The sequence below is a fragment of the Gastrolobium bilobum genome, unplaced genomic scaffold (genome assembly GCF_033153095.1).
Source record: "Gastrolobium bilobum isolate Gb01-03AN ecotype WA unplaced genomic scaffold, APGP_CSIRO_Gbil_v1 utg2184, whole genome shotgun sequence".
Lineage (NCBI taxonomy): Eukaryota > Viridiplantae > Streptophyta > Magnoliopsida > Fabales > Fabaceae > Gastrolobium > Gastrolobium bilobum.
The window spans coordinates 460712-485805 of NW_026899222.1; the positions used below are offsets into that span (position 1 = coordinate 460712).

The 25094-nt window shown below is 34.7% G+C and overlaps 3 protein-coding genes across 3 annotated transcripts; all 3 read left to right on the forward strand.

Annotated features, from left to right (window-relative positions):
- Window positions 1–1408: 1408 nt before the first annotated feature.
- On the forward strand, window positions 1409–7407 carry LOC133288497 (uncharacterized). Its single transcript, XM_061486270.1, has 9 exons — window positions 1409–2028; window positions 2597–2642; window positions 2812–2890; window positions 3008–3053; window positions 3140–3238; window positions 4464–4532; window positions 4628–4961; window positions 5104–5249; window positions 5341–7407. The coding sequence occupies exons 1-9, from the start codon at window positions 1561–1563 to the stop codon at window positions 6742–6744; spliced, it is 2691 nt and encodes an 896-aa protein (XP_061342254.1). The 5' UTR covers window positions 1409–1560; the 3' UTR covers window positions 6745–7407.
- A 1448-nt stretch (window positions 7408–8855) lies between these two features.
- On the forward strand, window positions 8856–9982 carry LOC133288511 (uncharacterized). Its single transcript, XM_061486295.1, has 3 exons — window positions 8856–8968; window positions 9129–9318; window positions 9639–9982. The coding sequence occupies exons 2-3, from the start codon at window positions 9151–9153 to the stop codon at window positions 9834–9836; spliced, it is 366 nt and encodes a 121-aa protein (XP_061342279.1). The 5' UTR covers window positions 8856–8968; window positions 9129–9150; the 3' UTR covers window positions 9837–9982.
- Window positions 9983–18154: 8172 nt separating this feature from the next.
- LOC133288475 (nuclear transcription factor Y subunit B-1-like) lies at window positions 18155–19303 on the forward strand. Its single transcript, XM_061486230.1, has 2 exons — window positions 18155–18173; window positions 18813–19303. Exons 1-2 carry the CDS (start codon window positions 18155–18157, stop codon window positions 19301–19303), a joined length of 510 nt encoding a protein of 169 aa, XP_061342214.1.
- Window positions 19304–25094: the final 5791 nt, after the last annotated feature.

Genomic DNA, 25094 nt, shown 5'->3' on the forward strand with positions numbered 1-25094 from the left:
GGGACCCACTACAATGTGGGACCCGATGAGACCTGAAATTCAGAATGTTAAATTGTTGGGTAGCAGCTGCCAGAGCTTCCTTTATTGCGCCGGGGATCCCAACCCCAATTAAATTTGGCTCTGTGGCCGACCTAACCTGGCCCCACCTCATCACCTTCCCATCACTATCGTCCAACTTTGCGGGTCCCATGAGCCAGCATTAATCACTGCCGTTCATCGCTTCAGGTTGCCTCATCATCTCTTTCACGAGTTTGATTTTGACGCCTCTGATCACAAGTGTCTCAAACTGTGGGCTCCAATCACAAAAATGTGAAATGACCAGTGTCTCCTTCATCTTGCTCATATAAAGCGTGTGAAACGTTCATGTTTTCAGTGGCTGTTTAGTCAAAAGCGCTGGCTGGGCTGGGCTGGACTATCAACATTGGATCACGGCCGTCCCTTTCAAATTTTGTGGATTTACAACAACCACACGATCCAGATGCGCGTCCAGAACACTCTCTGCCACGACTTCACTATTTCAAACTTTTTTTTCCGCTCTTTTTGGTTCCTCGTCATTACATTCCCAAGTGCATTAATTAGCTTGACTAATTCGTTTTGGGCATTAATCAAACTCACTAATAATGCGTATTTTCGCGGCTGAATTTTTGTATTGCATGTGAAGTTTAAATTTAAAAAATTGTACGTATCAAAAGAAAGTTTTGAGACAACAAGAACTGAAAAAAAAAGAAAACCCCTACAACCAAAAGAATGTGTTCTATTGAACAAAGAGCATTTCGAATCAAGAACTCGATACAAGCACCGCCTCCAAAGCTTGCAACTCACACGAGTAATTTTAAAATTGTCTTTAATCAAAGGAATCAATTAAAATGACTTAAAAGTCTTTTCAATGGATTGAAGAGAATATAAGACATTCATTAAGATCATATTATAAAAAAATCCTTTATTAAAGGCAAGGCATTATTAGTAAAGTCATTTAATAGAAGCAAAATTTCAATGAATAAGTAATTAAAACTCAAATTATGTTTAACTCTATTATCACAAGATAAAAGTGAGAATTCCATAAAGTTCTCCGTTGCAATAGCTCAAAATCTACAATTTATTTTATTCCCTCAATGATGTAACCTATTATATTATATAGTTTACTAAGCCAATGTATCTAGGAGGAGGTGGGATCTACGCGGCACAAGTGTGAGTTGGTGAAAATAACGTTATTAGAAAGAAAAAAAAAAGGGGGAAAATGAAAGATACGGGCAGCAGGCAAAGGGACACGCAAGGAAGGTTTGGGGCAACGGGCAACGGGCAGCAGAAGATGCCGTCATTCCCAGCCAGTGACACCGTTTCACGCGCACACTCACAAGAGCAAAAAATATATAGAACAAACGACACTTCATTTCACACACACCCAACCTCATCCGAACCTCAGCTCCGTGTCTGGACAACCAGGTTCGGACCACACTGAGCCTCTCGAAAAAAGCCAAGGTACCCTCGAAAATAATGGAACCAAAGTGAAACAGGGGTTTTAGAGTGAGAAAAAGAGATAGAGAGAGAAAACAACCATTGATGGGTCAGATCGTGAGGAGGAAGAAGAAGGGACGTCCCTCCAAGGCAGATCTAGCTCGACGCTCCGGCGAATCTCCGGCGACGACACATCCCGACCTTAGACGAAGCCGGCGGCGGAGGAATGTGAGGTACAACATAGATTACGACGACTACCTCGACGAGGAGGACGAGGATGAAGACGAGGACGAGAGGAGGCGCGAGAAGAAGAAGCTGAAGCTGGTGGTGAAGCTGAACCAGGGCGCGGATGAAGAGGAAGACGAAGACGAAGACGAGTCCGCTCCGAGCCGCACTCGCGTGGGGTCGCGTGAGGTGCACGCGCAGGATGAGGAGGAGGAGAAGATGGTGAGGAAGAATGAAGAAGGGGAAGAGGATGAGGAGGAGGAAGAGGGAGAAGAGGAGGAAGAAGAAGAAGAAGAAGTGAATGAGGATGCGGAGGAGCACGAAGACGAAGGTGAAGAAGGGGTTGAGGTAATGTTCCGAAAATTGAAAAAAAAAAAAATTGTGGAAAATGAATTGGATTGTACTATGAAGGAGAGTGTGAGTGTGTGTGGTAGACAAACAAGAGTGTGTCCAGCTCAGCTGAAATCACTGAGATTTTTGTTGGGAGTGATACCAATTGGTCCATAATTCAATAATCTTCGCACTTTCTCTCTCTCTCTCTCTCTCTCTCTGTATGTGTGTGTGTTTTTGTTTCTATCTCTAGGTCTCTCCCTTTCTCTCTCTCTCTTTCTCTCTCTGTCTGTGTCGGGATTTTGGGAGAGATAACTAACGGGTCAACTGTCAAAAAAACTAACACACCACACATGCAGACTCTGTGTGTTTACGCTTCCATTTTATCAACCCTCTTCTCTCTCTCTCTCTCTCTCTCTATGTCTACAACTAAAACCTACGCATTGGTGTCTGTCTGGCTTGTCTGTCTCTGTCCCTGTCTCCATCGCACTCTTTCTTATATAAGCGCAGTTTTTGCCTTTTTTATGGTTTTGGATTATGTTATTAATTGTGTGTGCTTCTTGGGGTGTGTGGTTTCTTGTGACAGGTAAAGGGCAGAAAAGTGGATTCTAAAGGGCTCCACTCTGTTTCAGGTTTGTGTGTGTGTGATTGAGTGATTTGTTGTTTCGGCTGTAATTCTTAATTCTCCACCTTTTTGTTTTTAATAAAACGTATTGGATACTGAAAGGGTGTTTCTGTTACTGCGTCGTCCTATGTGAGTTTCTCAACTAGCCTTTTTTTTTTTTTTTGTCCTACTGTTAGGAACTCCATCAAAGCTTTCATCTGGGATTCCGTTGCCTGATAAGAGGACCCTTGAATTGATCCTTGACAAGCTTCAGAAGTAAGGGGTTTCGTTTCCCGTTTTCTTCTTCATGCAGCCTTTTCTTTGTTTAGGCATGTATGGTGATGCCATGTTTTTTTGGTGCTTTTTTCTTGACTTGGGTCTGAATGATTGCAGGAAGGACACTTATGGTGTGTATGCAGAGCCAGTTGATCCAGAAGAGGTGTGTGGACTTTTCTACCTGGAAATTGTTAGTCTTGCTTTTGGAATGCAATCTGAGTTGAGAGTTCAAAATATGTTTAAATGCAGCTTCCTGATTATCACGATGTGATTGAGCATCCGATGGACTTTGCCACAGTGAGGAAGAAGTTGGCAAATGGATTTTATCCAACCTTGGAACAATTTGAGGTGAGTAAACATGTATCAACTGTTCATGATTGAAGTTGGGGGGAGGTTTCTTTTCTTCTCTGAAATTTTGATTGTTTTTGCAACATGATTGTACTGGATTTCGATGTTGTTCTGAACCTCTGCTCACTTTTTTAAATGTTAGAAAGTGGGTCATACTTTTCTTAGACATGAGACTCAGTGTTAAGGCATCACTTGTCTTTTCTTTGCTTTGCTGAATTCAGCAAGGTCTGCTGTTGTTAGTAACATACTAACATATCAGTAAAAAATGTGGGTTGTGAGCAAGAGGCTGCTACATGCTGTTGGAATGAGACGAAGTATTTAGGATGGCTAACTTGTCAGTACAATGGAGTCTGTCAAGGTTTTGCTGACTTATGATGATGGCATGCTACAGGAAGTAGTAATTTGTGTGTTTTTGAGAGATATTCGCAAGGAACATCTATAGGAATATAATGTTAATGGGATCTTATGAAATTTAGTGTAAGTTATAGCTGTGGTTTTTATTTCCCCTGAAGGAGTATGTTTTATTGCAGTTTAGCTCTTGGGGACATAGAGCCCTAAAACTTTATTGTCATGGTATGATCACGGTTAAATTAACTCATGAGCACCCAAGACATTTGCATACAAAAAATTGTGTATAACTTCACCAATAATACCTTCATTTATTTATTATCTTCTTTGTATATTCCCGTCTTGATTTACTAGGAAAGCAATGGGAATGCCTGCATTATATACCATATCGTGCACTGCCTGACCTCAAATCTCTAATCTTTCAGTTAGATTTACAAGTTGAAGTTTACCCTGAAAAAACAATTTATGCCCCATTAGGCCATGTAGGATTATAATTTATACTGATGTTAATAGGTATTGGGGGAATATGTCATGGTTCTAGTCTTTTGCTGTTTGTGACTCACAGGTGGCCCATCTTTTACATGAAAAAGGGGTGTGGGAGAAGAAAATGATATTTGTAATTTGTTTCTCTCTCCGACTTTTGTGGATTTTCTTCGTAGAAAATCTGTGATTATCATCAAGAAATGCAATAATTGAATTTGTTTCTTTACTAAGAATCCTTTTATTACATAAGAATCCTGAATTTTGTTTGCTCTATCGTCCGAACCAATTTTAAACTGTACATAGATATTGCTTCCTGATTGGGTGTAATATTGAAAGGCAAATAAATGATTGTACTGTTATTACATTGACTTTTGAATACAATTGTTGAATGCAGAGTGATGTATTTTTGATTTGCTCAAATGCAATGCAATACAATTCAGCAGACACTATATACCACAAACAGGTATAAAGCTGGCTGCTTTCCCTTGTTTCTCTTGAAAAAATATGGCAACTAACCATGTTGTTATGCTTGCTTTGTGATCCCTATATTTGTTGCAGGCACGATCAATACAAGAATTAGCACGGAGAAAGTTTGAGAAGTTAAGGATTGACTTGGAACGCTCTCAGAGTGATTTGAAGTCTGAACAAAAATCAAGATCTAATTCCTTGATTAAGAAACTAGCAAAGAAGCCACTTGGTCATGCTTTGCAGGAGCCTGTTGGCTCTGATTTCTCCTCAGGTGCAACTCTTGCTACTATTGGAGATGTACAGCCAACTTCCCATCCAATGCAAGGTATCATCTGCGAAAGGCCTGGCAATGTTGATGGCCTTGTGGAGGGGAATGCTTTCTTGATTGATGCAAATCAAGAGAAAGCAGAAGATTTTTTATCAGGTATCACAGAAGAGATCAAGCTTCCTCCTTCTGTTTTGTTACATTGTGCCTTGATTATTGAATTTTTTGCAAACTGTCAAAGTAGGATAGTGATGTCAACATCTAGCTGTTCTCTTTTGACTGTATTACATTATTGTTTCAGGGAAGGGTGTGCTCTCCAAGTTGGGAAGGAAATCATCTGTGCAAGATTATGAACGTCGTGCAACTTATAATATGTCTAATCTACCTATTACTAGATCTGATTCAATATTTACGACATTTGAGAGTGAAATTAAGCAGCTGGTTACTGTATGTATCAAAAGGAGTGAATTCTAGTCCTTGAATAGTTTGGCTTTCTTATCTTGTTTAAAGCATTTAATGTTGTATTTTTTGGCAACAGGTTGGACTTCAAGCTGAATATTCCTATGCCAGGAGTTTGGCTCGTTTTGCTGCTACTCTTGGACCTACTGCTTGGAAAATTGCTTCCCAGAGGATTCAGCAGGCACTGCCATCTGGCTGTAAATTTGGTCGTGGTTGGGTTGGAGAGTATGAACCCCTGCCAACGCCAGTATTAATGCTTGATAATCGTGTCCAAAAAGAGCCTAGTTTCGTAACAAAGTTGCAGTCTACTACTGAATTGATAAAAGTTGACAATTGTAAGAATGTGGAATCCACCATGGAACATCCTGTTAATGGAGCAAAGTTTGAGGGAAGACATCCTTCAGTTCGTCCTGGTAGTGGGCCTACATCAGAAGGAAAACCATCTTTGTTTGGTTCTGCTGGAATAAGACCCAATGCTCCTGTCAATCTCCTTTATCACCAAACCCATGTCCAAACCAAGAACCACGGCAAGTCTGAGAATAAGGGTTTGAAACAAGTGGAGTTGAACTCTTTACCCTCGAGTGATCAGAATAATGCCAGTCTAGGTGCAAAGCTTCCAAGTAATGCTTCTGCAGTAGTGTCTAAGCCCAGAGAGATGGTACCAAGTAACATGAATATTTTACCGTCTATACCTTTCAAGCAGCTAGATAATAATGGAGTTGTTAGTGGAGAGTTGCCAAATGGAAAAGTCAGGAATACTAATTTAAATAGACGGATGACTGGTCCATCATCTGAAAGTACGTCAAATCAAACAGGCAGAGCAGCTCCCTTTGTTGCCCATGGGCAAGAGCAGAGTCTTAGTGACCCAGTTCAGTTGATGAGGATGTTAGCTGAAAAGGCTCAAAAGCAACAGACTTCTAGTTCATCTAATCATTCCCCTGTTGATACCCCACCAGTGACACCATCAGTTCCATCTGGACGGAGAGAAGACTCGAGCAACGCAGCAGCAGCAGCTGCCCGTGCATGGATGTCTGTAGGGGCAGCAGGGTTTAAACAAGGACCTGACAGTTCTAGTTCACCCAAAAATCAAATTTCTGCAGATTCATTGTACAACCCAGCACGAGAGTTCCATCAGCATATTTCTCGAATTAGGGGGGAGTTTCCCTCTGGTGGAATGCCTTTCCAGGCCGAGAAGAACAATTTTCCATTTCAGGCACTTGCACCTCAGCTTATTCACCCAGTTGGTGTTTCACAGTTTCCAAACCGACCTATGGTTTTCCCTCAAGTGGCAGCTTCTGACCTATCAAGATTTCAAATGCAGCCGCCTTGGCGAGCTATCCGTCCTTATAGTCAACCAAGACAGAAACAGGAAACACTTCCTCCTGACTTGAATATTGGTTTTCAATCTCCTGGGTCACCTGCAAAACAATCTTCTGGTGTGCTGGTTGACTCACAGCAACCAGACCTGGCTTTGCAACTATGATGTGGCCTTGCAATTCTGGTGTGGTTTTTTCCACAAGAATTTGACTTACTATGGAATGTTCGGCTCCTGTCATCGGATGTTGATTTTGATCCAAAAAGCCTTAACTTGCATAAATGAAGAAAAGGCTACCATTTTGTTACTATTGGGAGAGATGAAATGACTACCATTTGCTGGGGAAGATTGTTATCCCTTGGATGCTTATGATGGGTATCTTATGGTTGAGTAGGATTTGGCACAAGGTAAGTCAACATGAGTTTGCTTATGTTCAGAAGACTTAGGTGGATTTGGCAGAAAATAACCCCACAACTTCCAATCTTTTCCAGATGAGGTTTTCTTTGTTACTGCAGCATGTCTGTGTTCTATCCTGGAGTTGAAACCATAGAAAATATCTACGGGTCAATTGATTATGATCAAGCGTTGCTTAGATTTTTCTATTAGCCGGAGAAAATTCCTGTTGATGCCTTGTACATTCTTTACAAATGGATGAAATTCAGTTGCCGATATTGATTTCATTAGATGATTACTTGTTTCTCTGAATTGGTGGTGATGCATCACTTCTAGTTCTTAATGCTGCCAACTATTCTGTACATGAGATTTACATGTCACGAATGCAAAACCACAACTTGCTTTTCCTTGTTTTACCCGATTAGCCTGCTGCTTCAGGTACCGTCCACCAATTTTCCGTTTCTCATTAAATAGATAATAATGAGATGCAGTACCGTTACGTAAATTGAAAAGTACATTTTATCTCTGAATTAAATAAAAATGTTACTGATTTTTGTGAGGTTATATGTTGGTTTTTTTTTTTTTTTTTGGAAACAGGCTAATTGTACAGTATTACTGTAGTCTGATATTAATTTCTTTCCTTATTGTCGGACACTCAGATCCCTAAAATGGAACTTTTGGCTTCCCGCTTTAAAAAATTTAAAGTTATTACTTTCTCAAGTTAAAATTGTTTTATACTGTTAAATAATTTTTATTAAATAATTATGTCATAAGATTTATTGTTAAATGGAAATTTTTTATCATATAAATTTTATTTATAAAATTTAATATTATTTTAAAATTATTCAAAATTTAATTAATACATGTTAAGGTCAATATAATATATATTTTTGAAATTAATGAAAATAAAAGTATTTAATTATTTTTTTCTTATTTTCAAACTTTTGCATGATTTTTTCTCTATCCATTTTTCTGTACTTTTCATTTGGGTTATCTACCACCTAGATAAATGTGTTGCTGATGTTGGTGGTGAAACTTTTGCATGATTTAATGTTAATAATTAAGTTAATAGATTTCAATTTTAAAAATATTTTTAATGATTTTAAAGGCACAATTTCATTTTTTTAATAAAATAGAATAACTTTTAAAAAATGTGTTAAAAATTATATCTTAAAAATAGAAAGAGGATTCATTGAAGCGGCAGAAGATATTTGAGAATGACAAAGCCGTGAAATTTTTTGACTCCAATGCAACAAACTAGGGCCGCAGCACCATGAAATTATTGGTTGCACTTGCACCTGTAATATGTATTTCCAAAAACTGAGACAATGTCATCTGACAAAAATCTAACATGCTTCAATCACCAAAAAAAAAAAAAAAATCTAACATGCTTTTCTTCTAAAATTAACTCTCGATAGTTTTTGCTTCAAGGCCTATTTTCAAGAAGCTTCTTGACTAGAGAGTATTTTGATTTGAATTTCATCCGTTTATTTTACTATTTTAGTATACTATCACGTCATTATGGTTATTTATATATTTTTCATCATTCATTATTTATTTATCAAAAAAATATTTCTATAGTTACATATAAGTTATCTGCATTTATTCCCAAAACGATGTCATTTTGTGATTGAAAGATTAAAAAATAATTATAAAGATTATAATAATTCTGAAATAAATTAAAATTATAAAAATATCATGATTTCCGTCACAAAACAACGTCGTATTGGGCTTACTGGAGATAACTTATCTGCATCTGCATTGACTGCAAAAAAGCCAACCTTTTATTTATTCATGAAAATTGTGGTAGTGTTATTTAAAACACTATATGAAAAATATTTTTTGGGCCAAATAACCTCATCCTTCCTCCATAGGTAGCCCATCCCAGCCCATCCCATCCCAGCCCAGCCCATCCGGCCCACTATTAAACTCGGAATATGTCCACCCTAAACTGAATCTAAACAGCTATCATATCAGTGTGAAGAAGAGGAAAGCGAAGGTAATTTGTTGGCCTTAGTATCATTTCGAAATCTGTTTGTTCATTCATTTCTAAGTTATATAATCTTTAGAATATGTGCTGATTCATATTCATTCATAGATATTAAGTTATATGATATGTTTGTAGAAGAGAGTTATAATGAATTTGGGTTTTGTTTCAGTTGAGGTGAGGATAGGAGAGAAATGTTCGGGACAGTGATTAGATGTTTAGCGAAGAAATCGAAGCCGAAGATGGGACCCACAGTCCTCAAAACACCGCCGGAGCAGAGGAACACAATCACTAGGGTCCTCTTTGATGTCGTGAAGGAACATGGTCCCATCACTGTTCCTAATGTCTGGGAACGTGTTAAGGTACATTATCAATTATCGTATCATAGCAGTAATTAAGGTTTGTTCACTTTCAGTGAATTTGTTTTATTTTTGAAAATGGTGGAAACCCCATATGGCATATCGATAGTGTCAATGATCAAAATTAAATCTTTCAACTCTTTAGGCTGAGGAGAAGATGAATGTAAGAAAATTCAAAGGAACCCAAATTTTCTCCCTATATAATTGATCCTCTGGCTTGCTTAATCATGGAGATTATTGGAATACGTATGAATCTTATACAATTGTACATGTCTTGGATTTGTATTGAATTATTGAGTGGTCATTGTTTTCAATGTTTTTAGGAGGTTGGATTGAAAGATTTGACGAGCAAGAATCATATGAAAATAGTGTTGAGATGGATGAGAGAGAGACAGAAGCTTCGACTTGTTTGCAACCATGTAGGGGCTCATAAGCAGTTCCTCTATACCACTTGGTTTACCAAGCCCAGTACCCCTCAGGCAACAGTAGGAACCATTCCTTCAAAGCAGAAGCTCTCTTGAAAGTTTTTATGTTTATGATCAGTAGCCAGGTGGATGGATAAGATGTTTTGTACAATGGGAAGAATAATGTAGACTATAATATAATTTTAGTACCACTGATGGAGAATCTAAATTTTGGTGGGTTGAATTACATTTGTTCTTCCTGACTGTGTTGCTTCTGTTCCTATTTCTTCATTTATGCCAGCTTGTTACTATTAAAGCAGAAACAACAGTCCTTGCCTTGAGTGTTTCCATGTGAACTAACATTAGCTCCTTCAGGCCTTGCCTCCAGTGATACACTTGAAGGAACCTGTTCTCAGGTTCTTAAGCAACAGATGATTAAGGTAAGCATTATAATATCCCTTTAATTTAGAGAACTAATTAGCATTCATTGTGTCTTGTTTGAGAAGTTCAAACAACAACATTGTGAAATAATTTAGAACTGTTGTGGCTCAGTTAGGTTAAGGCATTTTGCATAATTACTGTTCCATTTGGACCAAGTGAACATAACTTCTTGTAATTGCCTGTTTGATTCCCTTTGATAGCATCCTCTTCCTTACGGACCTTACTCCTAAAAACAAAGACCGAGTGATGTTTGATTCTATGTTTGACCAATATATCATATATGCTTTGTCAGGTTATATACAAGGATATTGAAGAATGGTAAAATTTAGCCTTACTTGACAAATAATCTTGGAATTATTGGAATCTAAGAGGCAAAAATTAAAACCTGCAATTCAAGTTACTCATAACTGTTGATGTTTTTGTATGACAAAGATTTGTGCATACAGGTCGTTCGTCGTTGTAAGCATACAATGCGTCTTACTAATTGTGAGAGTTAAACTGTTAAACTTAGCCAAATTACTACATTATACTTGTGTTTTTTAGGAAATGAACAGACCAGCTCGTTGTTTCTATTTGTTTCTATCAGCAAAGAACAAGAGGTTAACCAAGCTAAGTGAAAATTTCCCATTAAATTTGTGCTAAGCAGTAAGCTACATAAAATTTGAGAAAACAAATTATATAGTAGCCCCCAAAACCATAAATTTGGCTGTTTAAAGAAGAGCAATAAACAAGAAAAATCCTTACGAGGGATTTTTAGCAACAATGTGGTTGCGCTCAAATGGGCTACATAGAGCCGACAATTGTGATTGACCTCAAATATTTCATCGTTATTTACGAATATTCATGCAGCAGCCAATGGACATGATTCTTCAAACTTTAAAAAGGCTTTCAATTGGCAAAACCTTTTCTTCCATCAGCATTGCTCGAGTTCATAAATGAGGAACTCTCTATAAAAAGGGATTTAAATGAACATCAATTTAAATGGGGAACTCTCTATAAAAAGTGTGTGTGTATGTGTGTGCAGCGTAAATAATAAAACTCCTCGGTGATATATTCAATAGCGTTTTCTAGCGAGGGGTTACGGTGTAATGTATCATTTTTATAAGGGTTCGCTTTCTATGTAGTTACTGTAGATAAATTATTTGCAGTAAGCCCAATACGACGTCGTTTTGTGGCAGAAATCATGGTATTTTTGTAATTTTAATTTATTTCAGGGTTATAATAGTCTTTATATTTATAATTTTTTAAGTTTTCAATACCAAAACGACGTCGTTTTGGGAATAAATGCAGATAACTAATTTGCAGTAACTGCAGAAACATTTTTCCCTTTTTTATAAATAGCGACTCATTCACTAAATTTTAAAAATGTTAAAGAAATTAAATTCCGAAAAACATAAATTAGGTTTCAGAGTCAGAGACTATTATTATAATTATATTAAATATGATGTATATATACAAGTAGTTATTCAAGCAAGTTTGAGTTTAATCGTTGAGGAGCCTGTATAAGAAAGCGCTCACATAGGGAGGGACAGTCTCATTTCGTGAGAGGTATAATCTTTTAGATCCAGTACAGAAAATTAATCCTTCAAAGATACATGACACATCAATTTATTCCTCTAAAGATTTTGGACATAAATTTGATTCCTTGATTGCTTAATAGAAGATAGTTTGTCTCATGCATAAAAATAAATTATGAGGATCCCACCATTTTTAAAAAATAAAAATAATAATAAAAGAATGGCACAATTTTCTATACATCACTAGCATAAGATAATTGTCTTCTATAAAAAGAGACAATTTAAACCATATATATATATGCATATATATATAGTCTTTTTCTACCATCAATATAGATAACTTATTTACATTGAGCACAAAACAACGTCGTTTTGATACAAAAATCAAGGTATTTATATATATAAAAGAATTAACTTAATGTCTCGTGTATCTTTCGAGAATCAATTTGAGCATTTACTTTAAAAAAATGCATTACACTTCTTCATATTATATAAATGTATACAGTATCTGTGTGTAGTGTAGGGTGTTGTGTTCAATTCCTTGTAACCTCTAAAAAAAAATGTATACAGTATCTTACAATAGTATACAATGATTGTATTAAGTTTCTTGCAAAATTTAGAATATGCTTGTGGAGTTCATGTGATTTTAGAATTTAAATATGGGATAGGATATTGTGACACCCATGTGACACCCAGTCAATCTCACCGTTAGATCGCTTATGTTGATCCAACGGTTATATTTATTTCCATCTTTGTATGGTCATGATTTCCCAAATTTAATATTTTATATTTATTTCTACCTTTGTATGGTTATGATTTCCCATATTTAATGCTTTCACTTTAAATTTGGGAAATCATGACCATTCAAAGATGGAAATAAATATAACCGTTAGATCAACATAAGCGATCTAACGGTGAGATTGACTGGGTGTCACATGGGTGTAACATAACTTGGATGTCACAATATCCTATCCCTTTAAATATAGGCTTTATTACTCTCTTAGGAGATAACTTCTCTTATGCTCTTTTACTTTGATTTTTCACCCTATTTTTTCTTTCTTTGTAATGATGGGACGCGTTCATCTTCTCTCTACAACATAAGATAGTTATCTCAGGAGAGTAATATTTTCCTTTAAATATATATTAAAGAATTGGCATTGAGTTAATATTTAGATTAATAAGCTTTTAATTTTCTTAAACAAGGAAATCGTATTATAGTCTGAGGCGTCTTTCAGTTTTTCTAACTACATGCATTGTTATACAAGTACCAACTGCTAATCTGCAACAAATATTTTATCATCTCTTAGACCATTTGAATTGAAAAATTATTATTTTTCCTTGTTCATGTATCTCCCCATGTATACCATTTGAATGTGAGATTAATCTTATTTGAGGTACCGAAACTATTCCTCTCTACAAGTACATGTTGGGTATGATTTATATTTCACATGCTGACGAGGATCTTTATTGGCGGGATCAGCAGAAAAACAACTGAGTGAGCGGGCGGGGGTCCGGGGGAGCCACCCTAGCAGGGGTTTAGGGGGTAGCGCCCCCGGCCCCGAAGAGATCGGGTACTGTTGTGGACCTATGACATGTTGTAATTTTCTTTTACTTGGTAATTTGAGTTTGGGCCCATGAATAGTTGATGTTAGAATTTTCTAAATCCTATTTATATTCCCTTGTAAACCGAGTGACTTATAACGAATAGCGGTGAGGTGAATATAGTACAGATACGCTGGACGTAGTCTATGTTGAGTGAAGCAAGGTAAATCTTTGTGTTGATCTTTCTCTCCCCTTTCTCTTTTCATTTTTCGATTTATGTGTGTCGATTTCTAATAGTACTAATTAACCCCTAAAATTACAAAAGTAACTTAACTGGTAAACTTAAATTTGGTTATGGCTTAAGTTATTCATTATAGGTGGACAAGTTCTTAAAGTTTTTTTTTTTTTTTTTTTTGGTACAATGGACAAGTTCTAGTTAGGTTTTGAAACACTTTAGCTTATTATTACTATTTACCAAGACGAGAGAGGAAGAGTATAAATATATAATTTCTTGCAAATTACTTAAACTCTTTATCAAAACTCTTGTTTTTTTTTTTTTTTATCAAAACTCTTGTTTTGATTCTATTGGAGTAGAGAGTTTTCAAGTAAAGCTATAAAATTGACACAGCTCTTTAACACATCCTTCGGGTAAATAAATTTTCTGCGCTTGGAGGATAAACAAGGTAGCAAAGATTACAATTAAAGTTAAAGATATATTTACTACAATTTTTTCTTTATAAATTTTTACTACAATTTTGTTATCGTTAAATCAAAATCAAATTAATCAATATCATTTAATGTTATTTTATAATCGTTGATTTAATTTTAATTCAAAAATAAAGAAAATGATTATAAAAAAAAATTATAAATATTATCTCCCTCTCAAATTATATCAATATTTGCCAAATTTTATCTGACAAGTGAATTGAAGTTGTTAATAACTGAAAGTTTAAGAATGATTGTTTACCGTGTGCATGTTTTCCCGTGGACATTTTCATGGGTTAGCAAAATCATGTAATCTAGCTTGGAGACTGAGAATTCGAACCTCTTTAAGAATAATTTAATGAGAATGGAAATAGCTACAACTGTTGTTGCAGCTTCCACGAATAACTTTCATCTTTAACGATCACAACACTAAACTAATAATAACAAGTAATACAATTGTAAATGGAACAAAGAGAATTACAGTGATGAACCAATAACATGCACCAATTACGGCGAATAATAACCTGTTGATGGCAGAATCATAAGCCTCTCAAGTCACAAGAAAGATCTCTTAAAAACATTTCGCTGAAAGACGGGAAAATGAAATCCGAAGGCTTTGTTTTGGCTTATTGTTGGTGGATGCTTTTTTCCCAAGGTTTTCCTTCGGGTTTCTCAGAACACAACTATTACCATCGCATTTGTATCTTTTAGATTCTTGTGAGGACTCAGAGAAGCACCCAAAGATGTTTGACAGATACAAATACATTGGAAATGATATACAAAATGCAATTCTAAAACGAATGTCGTGTCATACTTTTGTATATATACATAAGAGCGGTGGTTGCGGCGGGCACAGGGCATTAAATAAAAGATTGGTCAATGTTGGCAGGCTCAAAACCTATGAAAATTCTATTTTCTTTGTTTATCAATTCATGGCCACGCGTTGCCTTTTCCCTTGGAGAAAGTTCACATTGGCCAAATGGTTTATTAATTAATATCATATATAAACGTGTTGAACTAGCTAGTTGGGTTGCTTATTTTTTCTGTGTGTTCACATCTCCGATATTGCTTTCTAGAAATATTTTTCAATTAAGTTTTCATCATCATCTGGTTGAAATTATTGGAGTAAGGACTATCCCTCGTATGATGACACAAAATTTTGTTGTGTAAAAGAGTCGAGTAGTTATGAAAACTGAGCAAGTAGGGGTGAGAATATGTGTTCGATCTTCTTCAACATTATTTTTGGAAGAATTTTAAAGCTTTAATCTTGAACTCGCCTCGAATTCCAGATTAGTCCATAAAAAATCTATAAAATTATCATAGGAAGAAATAATAATAATAATAAAAAGAGCGGAGAACCTTGAGTCCAGCTTAACTACATATATAAACTTAAAAAGAACAAACAACATAAAATATACCTCAATTCTAAATTCTAACATGAAAATCTCTTCAATGTAAAGGGTTAAAAATCATGAAATCTAGTTCAGAAGATTTTCACTATCAAAATAAGATGACAAGCTTGTCTTTCGGGTTTAAAATTCTATAGGGATGTATTACGATCAACTTACCCTCAACTAACATGGCTTACAAATAAATTTCTCCCACAAAGGAGGATATCTCTCTCTAAGGAAATATAATTCCTTCTCACACGCTCTCTTTCTCTCTTTTTCTTCAGTGATGACACTTGATTTTCTTCGGAGGTTTTCTTCTCTCGGTGTCTCTCTCTTTTGTGTCTTCCTTCTTACTTATATATGCAATAGCAGGAAAATGTCTCTTTTAAATAAGAGACTAGGACAGCATTGTAATTGAGTTTGATCCATCATGGATCACCAGCCTAACAAGTTTTGCTATTGCAACTTAAAGGGTTTTATTAGTATCATCTTACATAATATAGTCATCTTACCTTATGTTATAGAGAAAAAATGAGTGAATCTCATCATTACAAAAAAAAAAAAAAAGAAAAAAAAAAAGGAAGAGTGCGAAAATTGAAGTGAGAGAGCATAAGAGAATTTTTTTTTTGAATAACTTTTTTTTTTTTTTGAATAACAGCATAAGAGAAATTATCTCATGTGAAGGGAGAGTAATATTTCTCCAACTTAAAACGCATTTACAGACAAAATAAATGTACCATAATGTTTTTATAACAAATACTAAAAAATATAATATCTTTAAATGAAGGGTTTATGTTTTCTTACGTTACATAAGAGAATATATCTTCAACTATAAACACAATTTTCAATGTGGGATCCACTTGTAATTAAAGAAAAAAAAGTAAAAAACTGATTTGGAACTATTTATGTCTGTGTAGGAAAAATTGTTCTCTTATGTAACATAAGAAAACATAAACCCTTAAATGAATTATACATGTAGGGACAGTTTAACATATTAATGTTTAAAATGTAATCATACAAATTAGTTTAGGTAACAAGGAGCTTAATTCTTAATTCTTTTGAGAGTGAGAGTAATCATACATTACATGTAGGGACAGTAATCATATTAATGTTCAACTATCAAGATTGAAAATGTAACTTTCCGGTGTAAAATGATCCCGACCCTAAATATAGGAATAAGATCAACTTATATCATATGGATCAATTTAGGGTGTGCATAACAATCATTTTATTTCCTACCACTGTTTATATTTTCGATATGAAACATTTTTTTCTAATTTTGTGCTTTGGAAGAGTTCTAACAATAAAAATTTTGTTTGTTAACCCATTTTATTTTTATTATGAGAATTAGAATTATTTTTGTTTAACATATTTTTTTTTTATCCCGAGATTCAGAATAAAAATTGAAAATTCCTTCATCAATCGGAATTTGGGTTTCCTTCTCACAATCCCAATTCACACAGCAAACAACTCTGATTCTGCTTGTAAGAAACAACGTTTACAGGTTCGATCATTTTCGTTCTTCGTGCTTTTTGCATATTTCGTTTTATCAATCTGCAATCTTGAATTTGATCCAGCGAAATTCGATGCTTTTTTGGTTTACAATCAGATTTCCAGATACCCATTTTGTTGGTAATTGATGGGTTTGGTTCGATAATTGTGTAGGTGAATAAGTAAGAAGTAGATAGAGAGAATGAAAAAGAAAAAGAAAAAGAAAAACAGAAAAGTGATTCTCTTTTTTGTGTCCTGAGAAAGCAAAAAAAATTATTTCTTTATTTTTATTCATCAATATAAATTAAATTGATTCATCCCCGAAACAAAAAAAAAATTGATTTTAGCAAATGCTTTTTCTATCCATTTCTGTTTCTGGGACAGAAATTAAAATAATAATAATTAATTGTAGATGATTATCTATCTATTTCTATTTTCGGAACAGAAATTAAAAAAAAAAAATTAATTGTCGGATGGTTAACATCAATGATGCACCGACATTGACACGAGACACGACACGACACGTCGACACGTAAATTTTAAAAAATGTCATATTTCGACACATTAAGACACGTTTTGATATTAAATAATATTTTTAATATATAAAATATAGTTTACATCTAATACATATAATCCATAATAAGTTATATACGCAATCAAAAAATTTCATAACTTAAATATAAAGAAAAATAATAAAACATCATATAATCAATTAAATATTTTTATAATTTTTATTCTTTTGATTTTTGATTCAATCTTTAAAATTTCACTTATTTAGTAAAACGGTGCATATTTCTATTCCGGAATCATTTCTTCTTCTTTTTTCTTTTTTTTTTTGGACAAACCACTTTCTTTTTCTTCAGAACAACCTTCACGTGTAAAGTAACTGTAAAAAGATAATCATACATTACATTAAGACATTAAAAAAATAATGCATGACACGAGCAAGTATATCTAGAAATTGATATCATCATAACATGGAACGAGTCCAAAACTATACTACAGTGTACGTGCATTACAGCAGCAATCCATTATGAGGAAGTAGCCGCTAATTAAACCACATGTTGTTTCTCCGGCGGCACTTAATGTAGAGGGTAAAGAACCTTGGATACATCACCCCAAAAGTTAGCTCAAAGAATGAGAGTGCCTAATATCTTATAAACTCCACATTAGTTGCACATACAACTAATGTGGGGACTATATATCTCAATAGTAACAAAATAATAAAATATTAAAAGTTGAACCCATTTCTATTCTGAAACCTTTTTGTGAAAGCATATTCTCCCTCATTTCTTACCCATTTTCACAGTCGTCCTATTCATCGCTTCTACTCACATCCTAATCTTCAATGGCAGTTGTACGAAACGGCAAGTAACTCAACCTCCACTCCACCTCCGAGATCTCTAACCTCCACTCCCATATCCTCGTCTCTGTTTCCCTATCCCTCTTCCCCAAGCCTCCACCGCCGACGCCACCTCATGCTCACCACTACTAGTCTTGGTGTACTCACACACAACAGATCAGATCCTTGCTCATCGTGCTAGTCATCTTCTTCTTCGCCAGGCTCTTCGACCACTCCTTCACCTCTTGCATCCTCACGCCATACGGTGTGTTGGGTATGGCTCATACTTCACATGATGATGTTGGCCCTAATTGTCGGGGTGAGCAGAAAGGCAACCTCTGTTTTTATTGTAATTTTCTTAGCAGTTTGGGTTTGACCCATGAATAGCTGCTGTTAGGGTTTCTTGTAATCCTATTTATATTTGCCTTGTAAACCGAGAGACTTGTAACGAGTGGCGGTGAGGTGAATATAGTACAGACAAGCTGGACGTAGCCTATATTAGGTGAACCAGGGTAAATCATCGTGTCAATCTCTCTACTCTTATCTCTTTTTCTGTTTTCTCGATTATGTGTGATTGTCGATTTCCAACATCCTTTTCTTCTTAATGTATAATTATTTGTATGAAGATAAACGATCACAAAACTTGGGGTGCATGTGTTTTTAGGTTCAAAGCAATTGCAGGAGGAAGGGGATTCTTCTTCAAAAAACAAGCAGGTGGTGGTGGAAGGTGCAGCTCCCCATCAAGAAAATCAAAACCTGCAAATGCCCAATGTGCTAAGAATCGTGCGCCAAGCTCTTCCACCGAATGCAGAAATCAGTGATGAAACAAAGATAACAATGGTACAGTGTGCGACTAATTTCATTAGCCTCATCACTAGCGAGGCTAAAAGACGGTGCGAAAGCGAGCAACGATCATCTGTTACCGAAGAAGATTTGTTATGGGCAATGAGGAGGTTAGGTTTACATAATTATGCTGCCTTTTGCACTCTTTACTCTGCATATCGTGGCGGACCTGTTCCAGCTGCACAACCAGCTGTGATTGCAAATGATAGTGTGCCACCACCATTATCAACAGCTTCTGATGCCCCAACGGAAAAAGATGAGTCAGGAGCTGGTACCAGCTCAAGTGGTGCCAAAGTTTACCGCTTACCTTAATCCTGACGAATTCTTCGATGACTGAGATGGCCGAAGAACGAAGCAATGCATTTGTAGCGTGGTGATCCAAGACAAATAAAATGTTATGTTTGCTTTATCAATAAATAAATAAAATAAAATAAAGAACGAACCTGTTTTATTTAGTGAAATTTATGTTGGAATTTTCTGATTATTTTTATGGTCTCTGCAATGCAATCAATTATTATTTTCGATTTGGCAAAATAGAGGCTAATATGTGAATCAATTTGAATATACTTAAAAGTGAGCTAATTCACACCTTTGTTAAATGTGCTTTTGATAGCAAGATGCCATAAAATTATCATCTTGAATTTTTTCAGAATATCCTCGGGGGCTGTTTGGTAGCCGACTTATTTTGAGATGCCCGGGCAAGCCAGCTTTGACATAAATTAAACCCGCGTTTGGTAAGCAAAAAAGCGAAGGTTTCCAGAGTACAAAGAAATGCCGTGAATTTGTATTGTGTGTTATGTACAGTGCCAAATCCAATTGTTAAAGTCCATAGAAAACGTGGAAGTGTTTCAGTCCCAGGCAAATAGCATTTGAGGCGCGAAACTATTGACTAAAATAACCCTTATTTTGGGTTTGCCTTGTATTTGAGTTGCTTTAGCCGCTTCGCTTGTCCGACGACGAAGAGGGGCCAATGACTCTCTCAAACGCTTCCTCAGGGAAACCACACATTCGATGCCAAAGCAGAGATGTCGACCAGCCTTTTCCTTTGGTATCTCACAGCAAACCCTTTTCGTTTTCAAAACCACAATATAATATTTCAAATAAAACATAAATCTGAGGTTATTTTCGTAAAATACTCACACTTTCCCATTAATATTTCATAACTAACCAAACACACATTCAGTAAAATTAACCATAAAATCCAGGAAAATTTTTATCATACCAAACACCTTTTAATAATATTCCAGAACATATATATTCCCCAGTTATAATTGTTTCCCAGATAAATAAAAATTTCTCCTCTACCAAACGCTCCCTCAATGTATTTCCGCTGACTCAACCACAATCTTCCTTTGTCACGCCCCTTCTTAATTTGCATACCCAAAAATCACATTGTTTGCTCCTAGATCTTTTATTTCAAATTGCTTTGCCAGGAGTCCTTTCACAGCGATGATCATCTTTAAATTATTTCCAATGAGTAACACGTCATAAACATACAAAGTTAGAATAACAAAGTCACATTCTATAATCTTTTCACATAAATACAACGATCAACATCACAATGATCAAAGGCAAGCTTTACCATATAAGTGTCGAACTTCAGGTACCACATCTCGAGAGAACTACTTTAGGCCATACAGAGATTTATTCAGCTTGCATACTAGCTCCTCTTTGCCTCTCCTCCCTTAAAATTAATTAAATAAATAATATTGCATTTTATCATTCATAAAACTATTATATAACAAAATAAAAATAAAAATAGAAATATTCATAATAAAAACGTGGATAACATCCAATATTCAGAGACGGTCATCCATAACCGACTTTGTGAGAGGGAAAGAGGGTTGTGCACTGTTTTCCAAAAAAAAAGAAGAAGAGGGCTGTGTATTCATGGTTTTGGTTCCAAAACCCACGCTTACTGTCAGTTCTATACGTACGCCATCTAATTAGGGAGAGAAAGGATTTATAAGGGTTGAAATCAAACACTTCTCACAAACTTTATGTGATTTAATCCTTTTATTTTCAATCCACATTGATCTAATTTATGTGATCATGATTAGATTGTTTAAAAATATCTATCATTTGATACTAGAACATTTCATTTTTCGTTTTTGATTTTTGCTATGTTACGTATATAAGTATTTAGTAAAAAAAAAATTATTTCAATGTTATAATTTAGAATCTTTTATGAAAAATAAGGTTAAAAACATAAGTAAAAAGGATTTTTAGCATTGTTATGTTTTAAACTAGGAAAAAATATTTCTGTTTTTGTTGCATAAATATTTTCTCTGTCACACACACATAAAAATGAGTAAGTCTCATTTTGAAAAGAAAAAACAGAAGAAATTAGTAAGATTCATTCACTTTTTTGTAAGTGTGACAGTGAAAATATTTCTGCAGTAAAACATAAATGGGTTTTATAAGAGTTATGTTGTAGGAAAAGTGATTGTGTTATGTTATAGAGATTCGTTTTGCGTGCCGAAGTTTTTTTTTTTTTTTTTTGCTGTGGGCCCCACAAAATGTTGTGTGTGTAGGAAAATTTTTGTGGTCATGTTAAATGATAGATGATAAACCCCAACATAAATATATGTTAAACCTTTAAACTATATATCGATTTTGTCGTGTGGAATCAAAGTTGACTGCATGTGCGAGTTAAACTAAGACGACGACAATAATAATTGTGATGATTGATGATAATATCTGTTTATTAATTGGTGGCAAATTTTCCCTCATCATTTAATTTGATTTTCTTCAAATAGCGGTCAAACAAAGTGTATTAGAAAAACATAGACAAATTAAGCTCAGAAAAGAAATTAGAAGAAATTAATCATATTAACCATGTTTGGCAAGGATATTTCAGAGTAGATAGAGTCTCAACTTAGTACTTGATCTGCTTGTGGTGTGCTCTTAACTTTTGCTGCATAATCCAGCTGCTAAACAAAAAAGAAAAGAAAATTAAGAACTTCAATTAGTCTAAACTTTCACAACCCTAATTAAATTGATAAAGCACCATGGGGTTATCTCGTTTCCCCAATCTTTTTTTCAACTAACATTGCTGATATCCTGGAAGAGCTTGCCATTAAGTTCCTTGAGTGAATGATTCTGGCCCTTAGGCTTAATTTGCAATGACGGAATTGTTAAGGTCATACAGAAGATATATACTCCCCTCAGATGCAACAATGTCCTTGGCTGACTCCTTTGCCCTTTGTGCTGCCCCACATGGAGACCATGGTTGAAGAAGAAAGTTTCTTTCAGTGGCTGCTGAAGATCTCTTGGTTAATCTGAGGTCTGTGTAAACCTGCCAAATTCCATATATAACACACCTATATACAGCTGTAAGGTTATAATAATCTTCATTTTACTTTCTTTATATAGTCAGGTCTAATTTTTTTCCCCATGTCTGTCTTTCGTTATAAGTACTCAAAGTTTTCCTACCCCAATTCTATATTCATCTTTCATCATTCAATGCAACATCTATGAACCATTTTCTGTTTAAGACTTGCTGGGTGTACAATACTACAATGACACGTGAAAATTAGTGATTTCCACTATACAAGCCATGATCATTGACTTTGTTGAGATATATAAAACCAATAATATAGCTTCACCCAACAGCTTAAACTTTTGGGTTGAATTGGTTCTTTAAGACTTAATGACCCTTATAATCAAACGGGACATCTCTTATATATCTTGAGTATATATAGAAAATTGAATCATCCAGAAAATTTAGGTAACCAAGCAAAATGTGTAAAACAAAGCATGTCAAGAAGAAGGCAGATCAGAAAGCACGAGCAACAAGAAATTAATTTGAAAAAAAAAAACTCAGAAATCAAGCTAAGTAAAAAAAAGGCATAATTTGAAGGATCTTACAGATTGTCGAGAAGCAACCTGGCGACAGAGACCGGTAATGGTGGATTGGTGCATGGTTGTCATAGTTTGTGAAGAAGAAGGAGAAAACATCCATAGAGTCTGAATTTTGTAAAACATGAATTGATTTCGAGCCCATATCATTGAAATAAACTACAAGGCCATATTAACGTAAAATTTTACATTAATGTACTTATATAATCCATCTCAATATTAATATTACCTGTATAATGAACAATAATCAATACATCACACAATGAACGTGATGAAGCTCATATCATTCTCATGCTTAAGGAGTTTTTCTTCACACTATAAATACCCTCTCTCCTCCATGAGAGAGATCATCTCTTTCACCATTACCATTAGCCTACAGAGAGCACTGTTCATTGCCATAACAGTGCCTTTACACCTCCCCTTGATTCATAACTTGCTTGGGACCTCTACGCATGGTGAACTCTATTAAGATATATTTCAATACTATTGTTTTTTTTGTTACTGTTACATTGATTTACTAGGAATATATCACCCTTCTTTTCCCTTAACAAATTCAGGTATTAAATTTATCTGATACCAAATGATAAATATTCTTAAATGATGTAATCGATCATGCCTACATATCCAAATAGCAATAAGATCATTGCGGAATGAAAATAAAAGGATTGAATTGTGCCTCCTACCATTATTGTTCATTCAAGGTTATAATTAAGTAGTATTTGGTTTCGACTATTATAAGTAGTATTTTTATAAAAGCTCTTACTATAATTTTTTTTTTATATAATATTAAAAAAAATCTAAAATCTCTTAAGAGAAACTTTTTTTTTTGAAGATGTATACCAATTTTTTAGAAAAAGTTATATATTATTTTACCAAATAATTTGTTTTTAGCTTGAGAAAATAAAATAGTTTGTATAACCACCAAATAACTTTTAATTTTTTAAAAGTTTTTATTTTTAACTTTAACTTAAAAAATAGTTTTAGCATAAAAAATGTGTCAAATATGCTTTAAATCATTTCTTTTACGGCCTATGTGGTGTATTTCAATCTGGGTAAGAATGAGTTTAGAGAAAAAAAAAATTCATGAGTGTATGCCCCTTTTATAAGCTCTTCCCTTCGTAAAGTCGATTATGAATGTGCAGCAATAAATGATGATGGTTTCTAAACATTGGAAAAATACATTATGCACATTTAGGAGTGTAGTCGGGTCAGACGGCATGTCAAGGGCCTACAACTTGATCTATCATAGCATGATATGTTTTAAAAATGGTACAAGCTGCAGATTCATTAAACTGTATATTTAGAAATCAGGCTTCAACTTCATTTTAAAAGACCTTACCTATATACCTCTAGGTCCAACATGTGATTTTTTAATAAATAATATCTTATGATATTTTTGCAAAACAGTTAAATTATCAATGTTTCGGATTGTGACGTGGCTTCAGTTATTCTATTATTTTGACTTTCAATCAACTTAAAAAACAAAAGAAATGAAGTATCATAAATTATAATTTATAAAATACAATATGTCATTTTTGAAGACTCTGTAGATTTGATAGATTATACCAAATCTTATATTTTTTAAAAACAAGTCAGGTCAAATTTATAATTTGATTTATATTAAGCTAATAAGTCAACACCAACTTAAAATATTTTATACAAATCTAACTCATTCAAGCTAAAGTTTGGTTTGACATGACTAATTTATACGTACCCCTATCCTATTTATATTTGCCTTGTAAACCGAGAGACTTGTAACGAGTGGCGGTGAGGTGAATATAGTACAGACAAGCTGGACGTAGCCTATATTGGGTGAACCAGGGTAAATCATCGTGTCAATCTCTCTACTCTTATCTCTTTTTCTGTTTTCTCGATTCTGTGTGATTGTCGATTTCCAACACGGTGCTTTGTGTCTACTGTCTATTTTTTTTTTTTAATTTTTTTTTGAAGATTTTACATTTATACCCTTTGATCGTGTCGGATACGGTCAAAATCGAGTGTCGAGATAGTCAACGTGTACTAAAATATTGACCGCGTGTCATAACGTGTCGGAACGTGTCGTGTCCGACACGTACATTTTAAAAAAAATAATGTATCCGTGCTTTGTAAGTTATCATGCACACCCTTACACCAGTATAAAAATAATAAGTCTTACATCAAATATCTTACAAATCAGAACCGTTGGATATAAATAAAATCAACAATCAAGATTAAATATAACTTACACCGATATAAAATGATC